The sequence below is a fragment of the Callospermophilus lateralis genome, chromosome 3, assembly GCF_048772815.1.
Source record: "Callospermophilus lateralis isolate mCalLat2 chromosome 3, mCalLat2.hap1, whole genome shotgun sequence".
Lineage (NCBI taxonomy): Eukaryota > Metazoa > Chordata > Mammalia > Rodentia > Sciuridae > Callospermophilus > Callospermophilus lateralis.
This window is the reverse complement of record NC_135307.1, coordinates 129,297,399-129,316,669: the sequence shown is the minus strand read 5'-3', so window position 1 is coordinate 129,316,669 and position 19,271 is coordinate 129,297,399. Positions and strand designations below refer to the sequence as shown.

The following is a 19,271-nucleotide window of genomic DNA, read 5'->3' as shown; positions in this document are numbered from 1 at the left end:
GAAATGTTTTGGGAGAGCTATTTTCCTGGCACAGAGAAATAGTTTTTCAATCAACAAGGTCTGTAGCCAGACGGCTGGCAGAGCCAACATCAGGAGGGATTTGTAGACCGAGAAGCATTCTTTGAGGATTTCCAGAACTATTTGGAGAGGGGAGGCTGGTAAGGAATAAACTTCCTGTGGTCAAGTGAACCCAAGAGATAAGATTATGGCTATTTCAGAATTAAAGCTGGAATGTTCAAGGATGCAAAAGAAAATTACAATTAAATCTGGGAGGTATGTGCTTTAGGGGAATTGGGAGCTTTTTAATTCTGTTGGACTCAAGAAGAGTCTGTAACTTTCAACCTAATCTGAGTAAATCCTTCTCAATAACATTGGAGCCATGGGAAGGGAGGCACCTCAGCCAAATAATTAGAAAGGTTTCCCCGGCCTTTGCTAAGTCAGAACAGAGTGTCTCCCCTGGATAAGTGGTCCCTCCTCCAGTGCAAGGCAGAGAGCCAAAGTTATGCCCAGACACACATGGGGAGTGGGGAAGCACAGTGAGAAGACCTGGTTGAATGATCTGGGAGAAAGTGTTGTACAAATATTGGTCACTTTCAGCTGTCCCAGGTATCTAGAGGGAACTGGTGCCAAATCTTAGTGGATACAAAAACTTGCCCATACTTAGCTATCTTATATAAATGATATAGTGTTTGAACTTAACCTATGTATATCTTCCCATAGACTTTAAATCATCTCAAGATTACTTTTAATGCCTAATGTCATGTAAATGCTATGTAAATAGTTGTTATATTCCATCATTTAATAAATAATGACAAGAAAGAAAGCCCTCTACATGTTTAATACAGACACAATTTTTTGTGTGTGTGTCTGTAGTGGGTTGAATTAATATATTTGGAACCCATAGATTTAAAAGGCCTACTGTATTTTTATTGACTTGAAAGAGGATAAAATGGTTGGTAGCCTTTCTCAAATGACTTCTAATTAATTTATATTGAACATTTAAGTGGCCTCTAATGAACCCCATTTACTTTGTCTATGTTTCCTGCCTCTCCTGATATCCATAGAGCCCAATGTCCCACTTGTCTAGCTAGTGAACTGAAAGCCCTGTGAATTGACTTAACAATATATTGATGGAGCCAACAGGAAAGGTCAAGATCTCCTTTAGATAGAATAAACTCCAAGGGAAGATCCTAAGCGAACCCTGCTCATTCTTTGGATGTTGGCTTTCATTTAACTCAATAGAGAATATGGCTGTGGCTGTGGGTATATTTATTCTCTGGGCTGAGCTCAGCTTGCACCCCAAATCCTAGCAGCATTCCATGCAGTCAAGGGCCCAAAGGAAACTAGTAAAGAAGTGAACTGGGTACCGAAGCCCATGCCTTGAAAGGCATTTCACACAGTTAAAAAAGAGTTAAGGAGGGGAAGAGACTCAGAAGCAGGACTTGGGAGACTGGTAGTACTAGCTTTTGGACAGGTAATGAGCCTTGTTTTCAATATTTAAGGTAGAAATAATACTCTCTGGCTTACCTACCTCATAGGACCATGAAAGTCACACTGCCCCAAGTTTATGATCTATAGAGACTTCTTAAAAATAAAGCCTTCCTTGATTATTAGGAGTTTTGTACCTGTATATCAATGGGACGGTTGCAGATTTTTCCAGGGTAAGCAACACGGAGGTCTGAAATTTTCTCTCCACCTTTAGTCTGAGATACTTTATCATGGTCAAACCACTCAGTCCACTCCACATCTAGGCAAAAAGTGAAGACAGGATCAGTCAGAAAGTTGTTCATGAGGCCAGTCACATTCAGTGTGGTCCTAAGCACTCCTGGCACAATAGGAATTGAGGGCCATCTGTCCATGGTTGAGCTAGACTGGGGGAAGGGGGCTCCTAAACCATTTGCCAACTCTCCTGACTCTCTCATCTTTTAATTAAAAACACCGCTTACTGACTTTCTTTTTTATAAAGGTAATACATATTTCTTGTTACTGCAAAAGCAAATAAACATAAAGGGAGAAATAAAATCCATCTGTAAACCCATCATCCGAGCATCCACCAGGACTGCTACTTTCTGTAGCCCCTGTATATGGGCCACTTAGGGTTTTTTGTTTTTGTTTTTGTTTGGTATAAGGGGATGAACCCAAGGGTGATTAACCATATCACCACTCCTTTTTATTTTTTTATTTTGAGACAGGGTCTAACTAAGTCTCACCAAGTTGCTGAGGCTGGCTTTGAACCTATAATCCTCCTGACAGCCTCTTGAGCCACTGCTGGTATTATAAGCATGAACCACTATACCCAGCTGTATGAACTATTTGAAAGCCAAGTTCATTTTTAGGTTCTACTCATAATTCCTAGTCAACACCATTCCCCTGACATATGAAAAATATTCCACGAAACAAACTAAACAAAATGAACCCCTGTTGAGATGGAATACAAATCTTAACCAGTGGGAAAACATTCTTTTGGGTGATTGACCATTAAGTTACAAATTTTTAGTTGACTCTACCATGTGTTCCTACGGACTTCCTAAGAGAAAATACCTTGTTCTACACACAACGACTCCTGGCCATTGATCCAGTGTTAAGCTTTACCAGGCTGTCTCAAACTTCTCACCTTGAACCCACTCACTGGATGAAGAAACATTGAAATATTCCCCATGTTCCGACTTGAACAGTTTGAAAACCCGGGCAGCAGCAGAGCCACGGTGTCCTGTCAGAGAGATCAGATGCTTTAGCAACCAGACAGATGCCTGGATTCAGAAGGTTGGAGCTCTATGGCAGAGAAAACCTCTATTCCATAAATCTTGAACAATTTAAGAAAAAAAATTTTTTCCCTTAATCAGGCCATTTCTTTCACTTGGAAAGCAGATCATTATTCATTCTTTTGTTTCAGTTTTGAAAATTCAATTGTAGCATTTCCACAAATTCATATTTTGAAGCCCCATTATTTTCCTGATCTGAGCTCCCTGCACTGCCCCAGGGGTTAGAACCATAGCATCTCCCACAACCTTCACCGGGCAGAGAGACAGGCATTTGTGATGGAGACCACCCACAGGTCTTTTTAGCTCAAAATATTACCCCTGTTGGGTCCATCCCAGTTCTTTTGTTTTCTACACCATGTCTATGTTCTATCATAAGCCAATGATGACATCTTAGAAAATAAAAACATTATGGTTGAACTTCAATCAACACAGGCCTTTATCACTTCCATGTAACACGGTCAGTTAAGTGGCTGGACACTCAACAAGGTGTTGGCAGATAGTCAGCCATGCTCTGAGGGAAGTGAGTCCTTCAGAAAGAACCAAAGCCTCTTGGTCAGAGAGACACTAGAGGGTACTAGTCCTCTCGCCAACCATTTATTACCATGATATTCAATATGGTCTTCAACTGAAGAAGAGGGATTTCCTTTCACAGTGAGGAAACTCCAAGGGTGTCTGAAACAAAAACACACAGAAAATAAACTTCTCCAGAATTGGGAGCAGAACAGAAACAGCCTCAAGTGGCAGAGCCTCCCTCCCTGTTGCTGAGGGCTTCCCTCCTCCAGGAAAACAGGAGTCTTTCTTTATAAGCAATTGCCTGAACTTCCTCGATGCCTGGCTAGGCCAGTGTCTGCTTGTTGTGAGTCTCTTCAACTCCCTGCTGGCAGTAGATGGGTATGAATCACAAATCAACAAACAGGCCAACAGACCAACCGTCCCACCCGCCAAGCTCAATTACATCCTGAAGCAAGTGCTGTGGTTCGCTTAGGAAGCGTGATCCAAGAGAGGAAGGCCATTTCTCTCATGTTCATCTCCCCTAAGAATTGAGCTCGAGGAAAATGCCACAGGCTAATGTGACTGACCACCCTGGCCACACATTTTGGGACTTGGAGAGGGACCAAATGTCTCTTACTTGTAATGGGAAGGGAAAGGAGAAAAAGAAGGTTTATGATTGTATGCTCTCTCTCTTCCACAAAAACAAGCACTGTAGAAGCAGGGAGATTTTCTTACCCATTTTTGTGTTCACCATCATGCCTAATGTAGTGATGGGGTTTGGAAGACTTTTTAGGACAAGTTACCCCCAAATATGGCGCCTTGGCATGTTCAACATTAAGGTGAAGAAATTGAGAAATGGCAGGAATGACTCCCTGACTTTTCCTGCCCTTCCCTCCTATAGCAGGTGACAAACCCCTGTGTGAGAGGTGCCCTCCCTATGCCTGAAGAAAGGAGCATCCTCATCTATAAAGCAGAGGAACGCCAAGAAGAATCCTAATAGAAAGACCTTGCTCAGCTTTCCCTTGGTTCTCTACTCTGAGCTGATAACCTTTGTCTTATCTCAGTTTCCTGGACTCTTCATCAAACCTAGTATAAAAACACTCCAGTTGAACTGTTTCTTCTGGTCTTCATTTCCTTTAGAAGGAAATGTAAAATTTATTATATGAAAGACATTTGTATACTGTTCTCTTGTTAACCAGTCTTTTTCAGGGGCTCCACCAAGATTTTAGAAAGGTAAGAGGAAAGAAATTTCTCCTCCTACAGTAGCCTCTTCCTTACTATGACATAGCAATAGATTTAGGCGTTGAATAGCTTTTGTTATTTGTGTTTGGATTGCTTATCTTGGAAAGTAAGTCATTATTCAATGTTATTTAATTGAGGTCGAGGGTTCAACTACATCCACCCTTTTGCTTCAATCTTTCAATGGCTCCCACTGCATTTGGGACAAAAACCAAGCTCCTTATCACACAACCAAAGATCCTTCCGTGCCTTCAACTACCTTTTTTCCTCAGCCCTCACTAGCTCACATACAGTGCAGTGGCCTGGACTCCTCCACTTCTTTGGAAGAGCCTCTCTGGCTGCTAGTTTGCCTGTGGGGCACCTGCTTGGCCTCCTCTTACCTGTAAATCTGCACTGAACTAACTTCTCCATCCTCTTGTTCTCTCAAGCCCTATCACCATTTCCCATTCACCTCTGCCTTCTCTTCAGAGCTTAGCACATCTGGTCTAACCTACTGCCTCCCACCAGTTTCTGTTCAATAACCATTTCCTAAATTAGCGAGCAAAGGAAGGGTCCAAATCTCAGTGCTTCTACTGATTTTAAATGCTTTGATCTTATCACTAAAAGTATGTGTTCATATAAATGAGGGGTATATATGTAATTCCTGCTTTCCTGTCTCCTTTGCCCATGTGACTGGACATGATAAAACATGGCAGGGCTCATCCTTCCCATGGTTCCTGTTTCTAAGATCAGAATAGTAGCTTACATTTATCAAGTGCTTATTCTATACCAGGCAAATATTTTGTTAATATTATCACATATACTTCTCCCAGCAAGTCTTCTGAGAATTCCTGAGGTATCCCATTTTACAGAGGAACCATGCAAAGAAAAGATGAATGAGTCACTTGCCTGTAGTCACACCTCGTAGGAGGTGCAACCCAGACTTCAATCCAGGCCACTCAATGCCAGACCTTGGGCCCTGAGCCATTAGAATCTTATGCTGAGTAACCAGTCATTTTGGGTTCTATTTCCTACTATAAATTAATAAATTGTCCTCTTGGTTTATAAAATAATGGAATGGAAATGCGTGTAGTGTTTGCTAACAAAGGAGTCTCACAGCGCCAAGAATCACTGTCATCTTTGGCTACATGAGTTTCCTGCTTGAGTTTCCCTTCCAGAAGGAGCAGCCCAGGGCTGTTAGACAATGCACCCTGGAACCTGGAGCACCCCTCCCTTGCCCAGGGAATCTCTGTCCAGCTAGAAAAATTGCTGAGCTCTGAGAAGAAAAGATTCTGGCCCACCCCTGATTTCACCCTAGTTCTGAGGAGCTAGAGGGTGGAGCACTGCGGTCTCCAAATAACCTTGGGACAGATAACCCCTTTCCTTGGGTGTTTGGCTGGGCAGAGATACTTTGCATAATCTCTAAAAACTGTCTGCCAATCCCCAAGGTAAAATATGAATCTTTTGCTAAAGAAAGGGAAAATGAAAGTCAACTGCACCACCAAGGCATGGCTCTTATGCTCAGTAGACATTCTAATATTTTGTAACTGAATGAATGAGTTCTATGAAAATCAAAGACTTTTGTATTTTTACAGTGGACTATGCTTGTAAGAAAAACCAGGTTCCCCTTAAGAACAATCCCTGAATATGTCCAGTGCAGATGGACAATGTCCCTGAATCCTCCAAGGTCATTATTTGGGTGGTGTATCCCTGAGAGCACAAGAAAGGAAAGGTTAATTCTTGGTGGGATGGGGGTGCTTCAGTGTTCTGGTGTTTGGAGGAGGTGGAAGTGATGGGAAGTACCTGAATCCCAGGTGTAGGAAATGTTTGCTGCCCAGTTTGGTCATCGCCTTCCGGGCCATGTCATCCAGGTTTCGAGACCCTTCATCATTCACTGCAACAGAAAGGATCCTGCCATCGGGCACTGCATTCAAATACTGGACCAGACGTTCACTCTCTTTCTTGGATCTGTAGGTATCAAATCTATAAAAGACGAGAGAAAGAATTTGAATAGTTGTCACAGCAATCAAAAGAAGAGAGACCTATACAGCATTTCATATGCCATCCAAAGATCCCACAGGTTGGGATTTGTAAACAATGAAGCCTTTTTCTTTAAAGAGCAAGTAAAGCTGGGCATGGTGGTGCATTCCTGTAACCCCAGTAACTCTGGAGGCTGAGGCAGGAGGATCACAAGTTCAAAGCCAGCCTCAGCAATTTAGTGAGGCCCTAAGCAATTTAGCAAGACCCTGTTCCAGAGTACAAAAAATTTTTAAAAGGGCTGGGGATGTATATCAGTGATAGAGCGTCCCTGGGTCCAATCTTCAGTACTGCAAAAATAAAGTTCAGGTAAATTTAGTTCTTTTGCATACCATAACGTGATATCCAAGAATCACATGATTCTAATCACATTATCATTCATTGGATAAAATATCAAAGAAATGTCTATAGTAGTGTAGACCTCGAGCCCTGGGACTTTCAGAAGGTCATACACTTAGGGTCCAGATCTTTAATGTTCCCCTTTCATGACAGAGGGAGCAGTTCATGCCTCTTGCAGAGCCTAGTGTTAGGAGATAGCTCAGACTCCACAAGCATCAGGGATTTCTCTCTCTGATCCAGACTGAAACAACTCCTCCAAAATTCTTGCAAATGACTACCCCAAATCCTGCACCTACAGAAGCTTAACACATGCTAGAATCATAAAGGGGCCATCTTTGGTTTTGACAATAGAAAATAACAGTGATATAATCTTTAACTGTTTCAGATATTGTTTCATTCTCCTTTTTCCTGTATCCTTTCTAAAAAAATTATTTTACTTCATTGTGGTAAAACCCTTGCCATGAAATTATCCTTTTAACAAGGTTTTAAGTGTACAATACAGTATCATTGACTATAGGTACAGTATTATACAACTGATCATCACTAACTACATTGTTTTGTTGAGATGGTATGATGATCTTGCTATGTTGCCCTGGTTGGTCTTGAACTCATGGACTCAAGCAATCCTCACTTCAGCCACCTGAGTATCTGGAACAATAGGCTCATACCACCAACCCCCGCTAAGAGTCAGTCATCTCAAAGTTAATGAAGACAATCTGTTGCCATACACATGAAGTATCCATGAAATACAGATTTTTTAAAAAAATATACACCACTGGTGAAAAGAATTTACAAAGGAAATACAATTTAGTAACAATCTCAACTTATATAAGTATGAAGATTTTGTGCAATTACGATGGAAGGAATTTGTCTTGGAACTTAAAAACAAAATAGCTCTAAAATGAATCAAGAAAAAATAAGCCAATGTGAATAGCCAAGGAGACTTAGAAAAAGTAAAGCAGTGGTGGTGCAAATGGTAGCGAAAGAGGTGGTCCTGAGTCACCAAACTTACCTTCAGCTATTTTGCATAACCTGGCTCAACTCTGCCTCGTCCTCTAGTCCCTACTGCCCTTCCCTCGGGGTCATCTGCTACAGGGAGAGCCCTTTGCAGAGACCAGGACCACACACCCTCTCCTGTCTTCACTCACTTAGTTCTGTCTGTTTTATACCTAATCAAATTCTTACTACCTTTCAGAAACCACCGTAGGTTCCTGCTCCTTGAAGTAGCCTTTTCAGGTGACTTTGGCCTCCATTTGTGTGTGTGTGTGTGTGTGTGTGTGTGTGTGTGTACTCATACATTCAGCTATCAGATCCGTGAGGTCTCCAACACACTTCAAGCACAGGAGATTTGGGGCAGGCAGGCATTCTTCTCTTTGTAACCTCCATAGAAGCTCTTCAGATAAGTTCTCATTATACAGTACAATAATGAATTTAATTGAAAGTTAGAGTGCTTCCTGTAGTGATACTCCACTTAAAGAGATTGTCTTCTGATGAAAACGGAAGCCCTTAGAAGTACTTTGTGTCGATTGTGAGTATCCCAGGTTCACCTGCAGGCTGCTCAGCCAGGGCAAAGGCAGATGACTGTCCCCAGGGAGCCATGGAGATAACTCAGTGAGTGGTTAAGAGTTTGAATCCCAGCTCCAATCTTCGCCAACCTGTGACTCTGAGCAAACTGAGCCTCACCAGAGTCTCATCATCTCATCTGCATAATGTGGGTAATAACAGAACCCATCTCAGAATTTTTTTGGGGGGGAGGGAGTGGCTTAACCACTATGCCTAGTTAAGCCACATCCCCAGTCTTTTTTATTTTTTATTTTGAGTCACAGCCTTGCTAAGTTGCTGAGGCTGGTTTTGAACTTGCAATCTTCCTGCTGCAGCCTCCTGAGTTGCTGGGAATACACATGTGCACCACTGTGCACAGGTCATCACGGAATTTCTATAAAGATTAAAGTATATAGAGCAGTGAAGTGCTGAACACAGCATTTTTCACAGAGCAAGTCCAATGATTACATGGTCACTAATATTCACCAGGGGATGAGTTCCAGTTATCCTATGTGTACCAGTGAGCACTATGGTTCCTGCCAGACCTGCTGCTGTCCCACAGCTGGTCCCTGCTGCCTTCACTGCCACTCACAGTCCTGTTCCTGATGAGCCCTAAGTCTCCCCTAGCAGCACCAAGGACAACTCTGCTTGTCCACCTCAGCTGTGTCCTTCCCTCTGAGTGCCAGGCGAAGCCTCTGCAGGGCCATCATGAGAATCCCAGGGAGGCTGAGAACAGGCTAGCTTACCCTAGAGCTGGAAAGAGAGTGAGGGGAGGGGGCCAGAGACTGCCATTCTGCCTTCTAAATCCCTCTCCAGTTCATCCACCCCATCTCTGTTGCTTCTACCAGAGTCCTTCATGTCTGGCCTAGACCACTATAGAAGCTTCCTAACCACCTCTGTGTTTATTTTTGCTCTCCACCATCAATCCATTTTCTGCATAGTCACCAGAACATTCTTTTAAACATGATCCTTTCCTTCTTAAAGGCTTCAGTGGTTTTGTATCCCACTGAGAATAAAACCCACCCCATCACTGTGGCCTGCAAGGTCCCATGCCTGCCCCTTCCCATCCAAACCTCTGGTACTGCTTGCAATTCTTCCTTCTCTCACTGCACGTCACCCCTCTGGTTGGCTTTCTGGCTTCTGAAGTCATCATGCCTTTTGCACCTCTGGCCCTTTGTACTTGGTGCTCTCTGTCTTCACCACTTTCCCCATGCATCCTCCCTCTGCAGCTCCCAACTCAACTGCTGTTTCCTTATACTGGCTCTCTCTGACCACCCTACCCAAGTATCCTTCCCCAGTAACTCTTTACTATTTCCCTATGACATTTTTCTCCCATTGTCAATTAACACAATCTGAAACTAGAGTTTCAGGCACTAGTGTGTGTGTGTGTGTGTGTGTGTGTGTGTGTGTGGTGTTCCTATTAAACTTGTTCCTATTAAACTCAGCTACATTAAACAAATGCCTGGGAAGGACATACTCTTTTTTTTTTTTTGTACCAGGAATTGAACCCAGGGGCACTTAACCACTGAGCCACATCCCCAGCCCTTTTTATTTTTTATTTAGAGACAGGGTCTCGATAAGTTGCTAAGGCTGGCTTTGAACTTGTGGTTCTCCTATCTCAGCCTCCCGAGCCACTGGGATTATAGGTGTGTGCCATCGTGCCTGACTGACATAACTCTTGAGAGCAGATTTCTTTGTCTCTGTTCTTTGACTGCTATACATCCACTGCCAGAGCAGCAAATGGCCAGGGGCACATGCTCAACACACGTGTGCTGAATACATGTGTTAAGTGTTTAGTGTTAAGTGTTAAGTGAAGGCCAATCTTACCTGTCAGAATGGACAACAGTGCCTGATTTGGGGTCGATGACATGAACAATAACTCCACGGTGGCCCCAGCTCCTTTCAAAAAAATAGCCTCCCTCTTCCATGCCACCCGGGTGAAGCGTCTTGTTCAGAAATGTCCAGGAGAGTTTTTTCTGTCCATGCAACTCAAGGGTGCCTCCTTTACCGACTCCAAGGTACTTCAGGCCATAGTAAGGGTCTGGCTGAACACCTTCATCAGCCCTACAGGAGAAAAGCTTTCCAGAGTTGCAGACTCATATCTTTACTAGATGCTGAACCCACAGAGGACCACCACTGCTTCCAGGATCACAATATGGCACCATAGAGCAAGCCATGTTTTTAATGATCTCATGGGGTTAGTAATACAGCTGTAGCAACCTGACCTTCTTCTCCTTTAATTTCTTTTGAACTGGGGAATGAACCCGGGGGTGCTCTACCACTGAGCTACATCCCCAGTTCTATTTATTTATTTAATTTGAGGCAGGATCTCACTAAGTTGCCCAGACTGGCCTTGAACTTTCAATTCTTCTTCTTCAGCCTCCCTGGTCACTGGGATTACAGGAGTGTACCATCATGCCGGGATGCAACCTGACTTTCAAAGCCAGACAAATAGGAAGCCCAAAAGGCCAACAGAAATGCTTATAAGTTTACATTTTGCCACTTCTTTTTAGTTCTAAGTGTTTCATATTTTAATCTATATAGACCACCTGGGCCTGGACTGCATACCCTGGCATATTCCCAGTTATCACTAAGAACTCTCAATTGCTTAAAGAGAGGGCACAATCAGGGGCAAACATCACATGATATTTCCCTCTATCTTGTCCATCATAACTTATTAAATAAGTTGTAAGAGCTTCCCTAAACCGTGACAAGGTTGGAAGGCAGTTGAAAGGCTGGTGGGACTTCTGTGACACAAGGACAGCCTTCAGGCCATGATAAGTAAAATGCCACATGGGCTTTTCCAGTTCACACATGTCTATTTTGCTCACAGTTAGGATCTGGCAAGACAGAACATTTCTTGTCTCATTCTCTTGCCTCCCTGTCTCCTTTAGAAAGTCTCCCTCCCATCAGATACAAGAATAACATTTGACCCCTGAGATGGATCTTCCCACCTTCCATATAACACGATGCTGAAATTGCCTTGAAAAGGGCAGAGGGCACTCCCAACATGCAGTTCTCCTCCATTGTCAATCAGGATGTGTCGGGTGCGCAAAACAATGGGTTCATCATGGTCTTTAATGACTAGTTTGCCTAAAGAGGTAGGAACAGGGTAAGGACACCAGTGTTAAAGAGTAAGGTCACAGTAGAGCCAAGGGCAGAATCCCTAAGTCCCCCATCTAATTTAGGCAGTCAAGAGGTACATTTTCCAAACACTCCTGTGTTAGCTGCCTTGCAAGTAATTTTACACTGCTTTGCAGTGTGTAAATAATGCCTTCCCATTATTTACTGTATCACTGCATGCTCTGCATTCAATGACCAGTTAAAATGAGTATAATTCAGAGCACCAATAAGGAAGTCCTTCCACATATTCCCCTTTTACTAAGATTGGTCCTTTAACAAGCCCTTCTTAAGTGTTCAGAGTTAATGGTGATCAGAAAAAACAAACAACAAAATAAACCTAGATGCTCCAACATAAACCCAAAGCATGTAACACTGTTCTGTCCATCTACAGTCTTCACAACCTGCAAAGTCTCAGGGGTTATGGAGAGGAGAGCCTGACTTACCTCCCTCTGAAATGTCAATGGAGTGGAATGTAGCAGAAGAAGTGAGCAGCAGCATCCTGCCCTGGCCAATGTGTACGTGGTGGTCCTGGTCATGGCCAGGGTTCCAGGGCTGCAGCTCAGGGTTCTTGTCAGGGCACTCTGCTGGTACTGCTAAAGAGAAAAAGATATCACTGTTCCCATGCACCAGCATCACCAAGCAAGGATTAACACAGGCCATAAGTGGCTTGTGCATCTTCATGGTCTTGTCTCCTCTTCATTAGAGCTAAAAGCAAGATCTCAGAGATCAGAGAGATGCCCTGATCTAGGAGACAGAAACCCTGAAGTTTGGTTCCATGTCTTTCATTAGTTCATCATCTTTGAGTAACCAAGTCACTTAGTTTTTCTGGGTTTAGGTTCCCCCTTCATGATGAAGGGTAGACCAGATGGCTACCCAGGACATTCCAAGATCTAAAGTTGCAGAATAATTTATTCAGATTTCTTAAATTCCAGACATTCTGTCCTCTGGAAAGCAGGGTTTAAAGAGTTAACAAAACTCTTTCCCTCCCCACCCCCACCTTTTATTTATTTATTTATTTATTGCATGAGAATTTGACCTTTTGTTAATTTTCTAGCTCTGTTCCCCTGGAAACATGAGAAAGATGGTACTCCATAAACCATGTTACCAAGCAACACTTCTTCAACAAAAGTGGCCCCTGTTTGGTAAATGGCCTTTAAACTAGAAGGAACTGTAAATATTTTATTTTGATGCCTGGTGGAGATGTTGGGCTTTAGGTTTCCCTGTCATGTCTTGTAATTGAAACATCCCTTACAGGACCTCTGAGATTGATGTCTATGAAATTTGCTATAAAAGATGCTGACTTTGGAACATGATGTTACAAAATCAGGGTGGTTCTCACACTGTCCAGTGACAGTCTTATTTCTTCCCATCAGAGCTATCACTTTAGGAACCAAAGAAGACAGTTTATGGAAGGCCAGGTGGACTATTGACAAGACTACCATGGAAGAGAAACACCTGTTTATTTGTGTGCATGCAGTGCGGTCCACATATTCCACAATCCTGCTTCTTCTTTTACTGTCCAGATGTACTTTTTTTTTTTTTTTTTTTTTTTGGTAGCACTGCATACTAAACTCAGGATGCTGTAGCACTAAACTACATCCCCAGTCCTTTTTTAAATTTTGAGACAGGGTTTTACTGTTACCCAGGCTGTCCTGGAACTTGAGATTCTCCAGCCTCAGCCTCCTGAGATGCTGGGATTACAGGTATGCACCACCTGTGCTCTAAACTCCTATTTGAAATTTTAAAATTGTCCTCTATCTCTCACGTCTTCAGCCTTACATTTGCTTTATTCAATTTCTATTTCCTATAGCCCAAGCGAACTTAACCTACATTTCTGGATTTTAACTCAAAACCACTTAGAAAAAAAATTGAAGATATTGAGCTAGAAAAATAAATGTGGTCCTTGCTCAGAGCATCAGAGCTGAAAAACACTCTAATATACCACATCCTATGACACAAACAGGAAGGGGACACTGAGTTCAGGTGGCCCAGACAGAGGTAGAGAACTGCATCTCAGATATGTGATCTTTTTCTTGGCCCCTACAGTGATTTTTAAAATTTGAATTAATGATTCTGATTTCTCATGGAAATTCAGAATATCCTGCAACAAGTAATCTGCCTTCCCATGTGGTAGCAATTGGCAGAACTGAAGAGAGGGTGTCTTAGAGGAGTCTCCACCCACTCAGGTGACCACAGTCCTGACCCAGCCAGCTTCATTCCTTTATGTCAGATGTCTGGCTTCTGCAGACACTGAGTTTGCAACCCCTGATTCTTGACCAACCCCATCATTTTGTGGATGATGAAAGCCCAAGATGAGACTTGCCTGGGATCAAGGAGTTTAATAGGATGGGCCAGAGCCCAGCCACCCTGACCCCACCCCTACAATCCCTTCTCCCACTCCTCCCCTAAAAGGAGGTGAACTGACTTCCACGTCCATGCTAAAATGTGAAGGCCCAGGTGCTTCAGTAGCTTACCTATGGATGTGACCCCAGGGAAGCGAACCAGGAAGAGCCAGCTGACAGTCAGGGTGGCCCTGAAGTTCAAGGTCTTGAAGGAATCCAGTCTTCTGGCAGCTCCCATCCCAGCAGGGTGTTCCCTGAAATGGAAACACACAGAAGTCTGTTGTGGGACTTAGGCAATTTGGAAACAATAGGCAGAGCAGACACAGAGACAGATAAAGCCACATGCACACATAAAGACTGGGACAGGGTAATGCTAGGATGGGCACACTCTGGCTGTCAGAGTCCTCACCAGCAGCTTTTCGGATACCAGGACTCAGAGCTGAGCAGATTGGGGCATGCAAACCCTGCCATGGTCCTACCTGTGTCCTGTAGCTCAGGGGCTGAGTGATGGATGAAATTTTATACTTGGCACTCAAGCTCCCTCCCTTGTAAAATGAAGCTTTTTTCTTAAGAAACAGAGAACAAAAACACTCCCAGTGAACATGAGCTGAAAATTTCATGCCACCAACTTTTTGTGTGATCTTGGTGATTTATTTAACTTCTCTGGGTCTTGGATTTCTCATCTGCAAAAATGAGGATGCAGACTAGCTGATTTCTAACCTTTCCATTATCAGTCTATGCTTCTAAAGCTAGTCTTGCAAGATAATATTGGAAATCTACATACAGATACCTGCAGGTTACCTTCCTCAGTTACAAAATCCCTGATTTTTGTCTAGGCACATGTCCACCTAGAATAAAGATTGCATTCCCTTAGTCTCTCCTGCATTAGTTGTGGTCTTGGAATTAAGTTCTGCCAATACAGCAGAAGTACTGTAGATTTTAGCAAATATACTTAACATAAGATCAAGACGACTGTTTCGCTTCCTTCCTCTTTCTTGTTAGCTAGAATATAGATATGATGGCTGTATCTTTTGCAGCTCTACTGGGCCACATAATAGAAGTCATATATGAAAACACCAAGTGAATAGAAAAAAACCTAGGCCCTGTCCCTGTGTCAAACAAAAATAGCCCTCAGTGATGGATTTACTTTTATGCTGAGAGAGAATTAAACTTCTATTTGATTAAGATTTCGTTGTATAAAAGACATTGTTATTTTTTCCTTCTACTCATATACACTAAGTGAACCTAGGTAAATCTCAAAACAGGAGTTTAAAAAATAAAAAGATATACAACTTCCCTTTCAGAGTGTGATGTCCCTCAGAAAAATTTACATATTTTTTGCTTTGGGAATGGCCAGCTCTGGCTTCTATGCCACCTCCTCAATTCCTTTACTGAGTATGACTACAGTTGGGCCCAGAAACAGATGTTCATTCTCCCACACTGAGAAATCTATCTCACTCAACACAGTCTCCTCCCTTCAAACCCATTGAGCCACAAATCTGATTGCCCCTGACCTTCCAGTTCAAAGTGAAGGCCTTTGTGTGAGCTCAGTGAGTTGGGACAGGCAAGACTCTGAAATGAGCACACTGGGCCCTCTGCCTGGTCCCTCCCACACAGGTGTGCCTGGGGAGGTCAGGAGAGGGAGAAGCAATACTCTCAGAATCAATGCTGCGGTATCCCCTTAATGGGTACCCTGCCTGACTCAGGCCCCATCTATAGAGAACAACAGGGCCTATTCTGTGTTTCAGCCAGATCACAGAGGTCTCGCATCGCAGCCTCTGGGAATGGCGCCTTTCCCATGGCCCCCAAAGGACAGTGCTTGCTTTTATACTGTTAGCAAAAGAAAGGAGAGGACACCAAGGACAGGAGTGTTTCATGGTCCTCAGGCTAAAGCCAGAGCTCTACTGTCAGATCTCAGTCTAGAAAAACCAAGGGTAGTTTGTGGTTGGCTGTCAAAGAGCTTCACACCACACAGTCCTCCCCCAAGGGAGCCCAGACTTCTGGGCCACAGGCCCACTTCTTCACTTGGTGGAGGAATCTGGGTGGGGGCAGCTTGAATGGGGGCATGCCTCCAGCCTGGACTTGCCAGCAACCCTCATCAACACACTTTCTCGGGGCCGCAGACTCCCATGCACAGACTGGGAAATCTGATGACGTTAAAGGTCTAATATCTTCTGATTGTGTCATAGGTCATTTCAAAGATGAAATCAAACTCACTTTCTGGATGAATAATTCTACTTGGAGGGAAAAAAAGGGCTCAAAGTTCCTTTTTCTAACACTAGTGAGAGAGCCCTTCTACCCCATCTCTGGGCCAGCTTCTGAGCCACAGGAGGCAGAGGAACCCTCTTGTCCAAAGAGCCACCCAGACATTGTTGAGAGAGTGGTCATCTGCTCTTTTCTGCCATGGGTGGCTTCTGGCACCTAGCACATACAATTTGAGAAATGCTCTGTGAATCCTCAAAGGCTCCCAGATTTCTCTTGGGAATTGTCCTCCAAGGGAGGGCAGCTTTCTCAAATGGCTTCTACAAGCTTTCTGGCAGCAGGAGTTGGGATTCGTCTTCTCACTGGTAAGATGGCCTTGAAACAGGTCCCAGTTGTTGAAGGCCTTGGAAAAGCACACGGTGTAATAACACTAGAAGTCTCTCCAGGAAGCCGTGGGCTGCAGACTGGCTGGCCACTGCCCTGGCAAGGTTAGACAGCTGCTCAGAGATCAGGTCACACTGGCCTGAGCTGGCTGTCCCTTGAAGGCTCTAGTGAACTCCTTTAGCAAAGCTGGTGTGAAAGAAAATACACACCACTTTCTGAAAGCCAACTGTAGGCCAACCCCACAAATCTTCACTATTACAAGACCAAGTTTTTCAAAAGCTCAATATCCCCAAGTCTTGTGCTTGACAGGCCTTCCAGGGCTGCGGAGCCGTGGGAGCATAAAACGCTTGGTGCATATCCTTCCTCTTCCTACTGCCAGGAGTCCCAGGTGCCTGAGTCTCTGCACCTTCTTCCAATAGCCTCAGCCACAGCTGCCTTGCAGTTCAGGGTTTGTGACCTGCAGAGCCAGAGGAGATGGGGAAGAGAAGCAGAGATTTAGAAAAGCCTCCACAAAAAAACTTGTGCAACAGCATTCATATCAGCACATCCCAATCCTGCTTATACATATAATTATAATGCAATAATTAATAATAGTAGTAGTCAAAGGGAGACCAGTAGAGTAGAGCAAGGGTATCAGGAAAGGGAGAGGGGGAGGAAAGAAAAGGTGCTGGGGAATGAGAATAATCAAATTGTTACATGCTTGTGTGAATATAGCATAATGAATCCCAGTATTACATATAATTATAATGCACCAATAAAAAAAAATGAAAAGCACACCCTGTGGCACTGAGTCTTGAGGGATGAGAATGTCTGCTGTGAAGGGGGCTGCAGCAGCCAGTGCTTTCTGCAGGGTTTGCATGAAAGAAAGGGAGGAGGGGCAGGGGAAAGGGTCAGATGAAACTGTGAGGCAAGAGGTGAGCAGAGGCCTGCAGAGTCATCTGGAGGCTCAGCTTTGTTTCCTGGGATGAGAGAGCACAGTAACGGCCATGCTTCTCCCTGAAAAACATGCATGAAGATGATTCTCACTTTAGACAAATGTAGGCACAGCTCAGCTTAGAGACTGGCATGGGGGACCAGAGTCTTAAATCCCAACCATGAGGCTTTCCTTGGGAAATCCACATGACCACTTGGGCTTCACTTTCTTACATCCGTAAAACTGGAATTAAATTCCATGGTTGTTGGGAGAACTTCTTTTAAATGCTCCATATGGAGATCATGTAGCACTGGGTCCAAGCTATGGTCAATGCTCAAGCAGTACAAGCTCCTGGTATCAGGACACTCAGGGGCCTAGGAGAAGAGTCTGAGAGATTTGTATCTGAAAACCCAAGATTGATTTCAAACTCTGACTCTCATCTGCTATGTGGCTTTATGTAGTTCCCTCAAATTCTCTGTGTCTCATCTTCTCATTGCTAAAATGAAGACAATTATGCTCACAATCAAGAGTTTTTTTTTGTTTTTTTTTTTTGTGAGGGTCAACTGAAATGTGCTAGCTCAAAAAAATATCATTCATATATGCCTGATCTCTGGATTACATGCTGTGGGAGGTATCACGGGGATCAGATGTGAATTCTGCCTTTCTAATATCTTTCTGTGAAGAAGACAGAGTGGCAAGTACCTGACCACTGTACTCCAAGATGGTGAACAGCTGTGTTCTTATGCAAAGGAAAATAAAGAGATGTACACTGACCAGATAAAACAATCTGGATACTCACTTTTTGCCTCACTTAAATTCATAGAAAGAAGCCTAAAGAATCTGGATACTCTCCTTCAGGTAATACATGGGTATATAGGTCACTTTTCTCCTGAGAAGAGGCAGCAGGCTTTGGAATCTCCCACCCCCTTGAGAATTCTATTTGGCATATTGTGATTGACTCTTGTATGTGTCTGATCTGGGCTAAATCATGAACCCCCAGAATTCACATGTTGAAGTCTAACCCCCAGTACCTCAAATGTGTCTATATTTGGAAATATGTCCTTTAAAGAAGTAATTAAGGATGTGCTCCTGGAGCTAGTGACCAGGAGACCAGGGCACAAACATACATGGAAGAAGATGGTGTAAGACAGGGAAGGTGGCCACCTACCAGCCAAGAAGGCCTCAAGAGAAACCCACCCTGCCCACAACTCAATCAATTCCAGATTTCCAATCTCCCGAATTGTGAGGAAATAAATTTCTGATGTTTAATTCACCCAATCTGTGTCAATGTCCCCCAAAGGCTATTTGTTCAAGGTTTGGCACTGTTGCATTCAATGGGCAGCTTGGCACTATTGGAAGATGATGGAGACTTTAAGAGGTAAGGCCTGATAGGAAGACTTAGATCACTAGGAGTGTGCCCTCGAAAGGGATTATGGCCTCTTTGTTTCTTCTGCTCCCTTTTGCTTCCTGGCCATAGGTGAGTGGTGTTTGCTCTTCCACATGGGGATGACATGCTGCCTCCCCACAGGCCCCAAAGCAACAGGACCAACCAATCATGGGCTGAAACTTCCAAAACTGTGAGACAATAAACCTTTCCTCTTTAAGTTAATTTATCTCAGGTATTTGTCACAATGATGAAAACTAGTACACCTCACAAACAAAGATAGCATCCTTGAGTAAATTAGTTGATCTTTCTGAAGCTCACATGTTTGCCACCTGCAATGATGATGATAAGAATTGAAACAAAATAATTGAAGCAGTGTCAGCACTGCTGTACTCACTTTGGGGGGCTGGAGGAGTGGTACCAGGAATTGAACACAAGAGCACTTTACCACTGAGCTACATTCCCAGTCCTTCTTATTTTTTATTTTGAGACAGGGTCTTGCCAAGTTGCTGAAGCTGGCCTCAAACTTGCAA

The 19,271-nt window shown here is 43.5% G+C and overlaps 1 protein-coding gene across 1 annotated transcript in view; it reads right to left on the bottom strand.

Moving 5' to 3' along the window:
- Cemip (cell migration inducing hyaluronidase 1) overlaps positions 1 to 14,326 on the bottom strand; it is a 74,300-nt gene extending 59,974 nt beyond the window's left edge. Inside the window, exons 1-9 of the mRNA XM_076849420.2 lie at positions 14,265 to 14,326; positions 13,988 to 14,109; positions 11,957 to 12,106; positions 11,345 to 11,483; positions 10,218 to 10,454; positions 6,276 to 6,455; positions 3,364 to 3,434; positions 2,615 to 2,710; positions 1,626 to 1,747 (exon numbers count right to left, since the gene is read on the bottom strand). Coding sequence (XP_076705535.2) covers positions 1,626 to 1,747; positions 2,615 to 2,710; positions 3,364 to 3,434; positions 6,276 to 6,455; positions 10,218 to 10,454; positions 11,345 to 11,483; positions 11,957 to 12,106; positions 13,988 to 14,109; positions 14,265 to 14,326 — 1,179 coding nt within the window. The remainder of the gene's footprint in view (positions 1 to 1,625; positions 1,748 to 2,614; positions 2,711 to 3,363; positions 3,435 to 6,275; positions 6,456 to 10,217; positions 10,455 to 11,344; positions 11,484 to 11,956; positions 12,107 to 13,987; positions 14,110 to 14,264) is intronic.
- Positions 14,327 to 19,271: the final 4,945 nt, after the last annotated feature.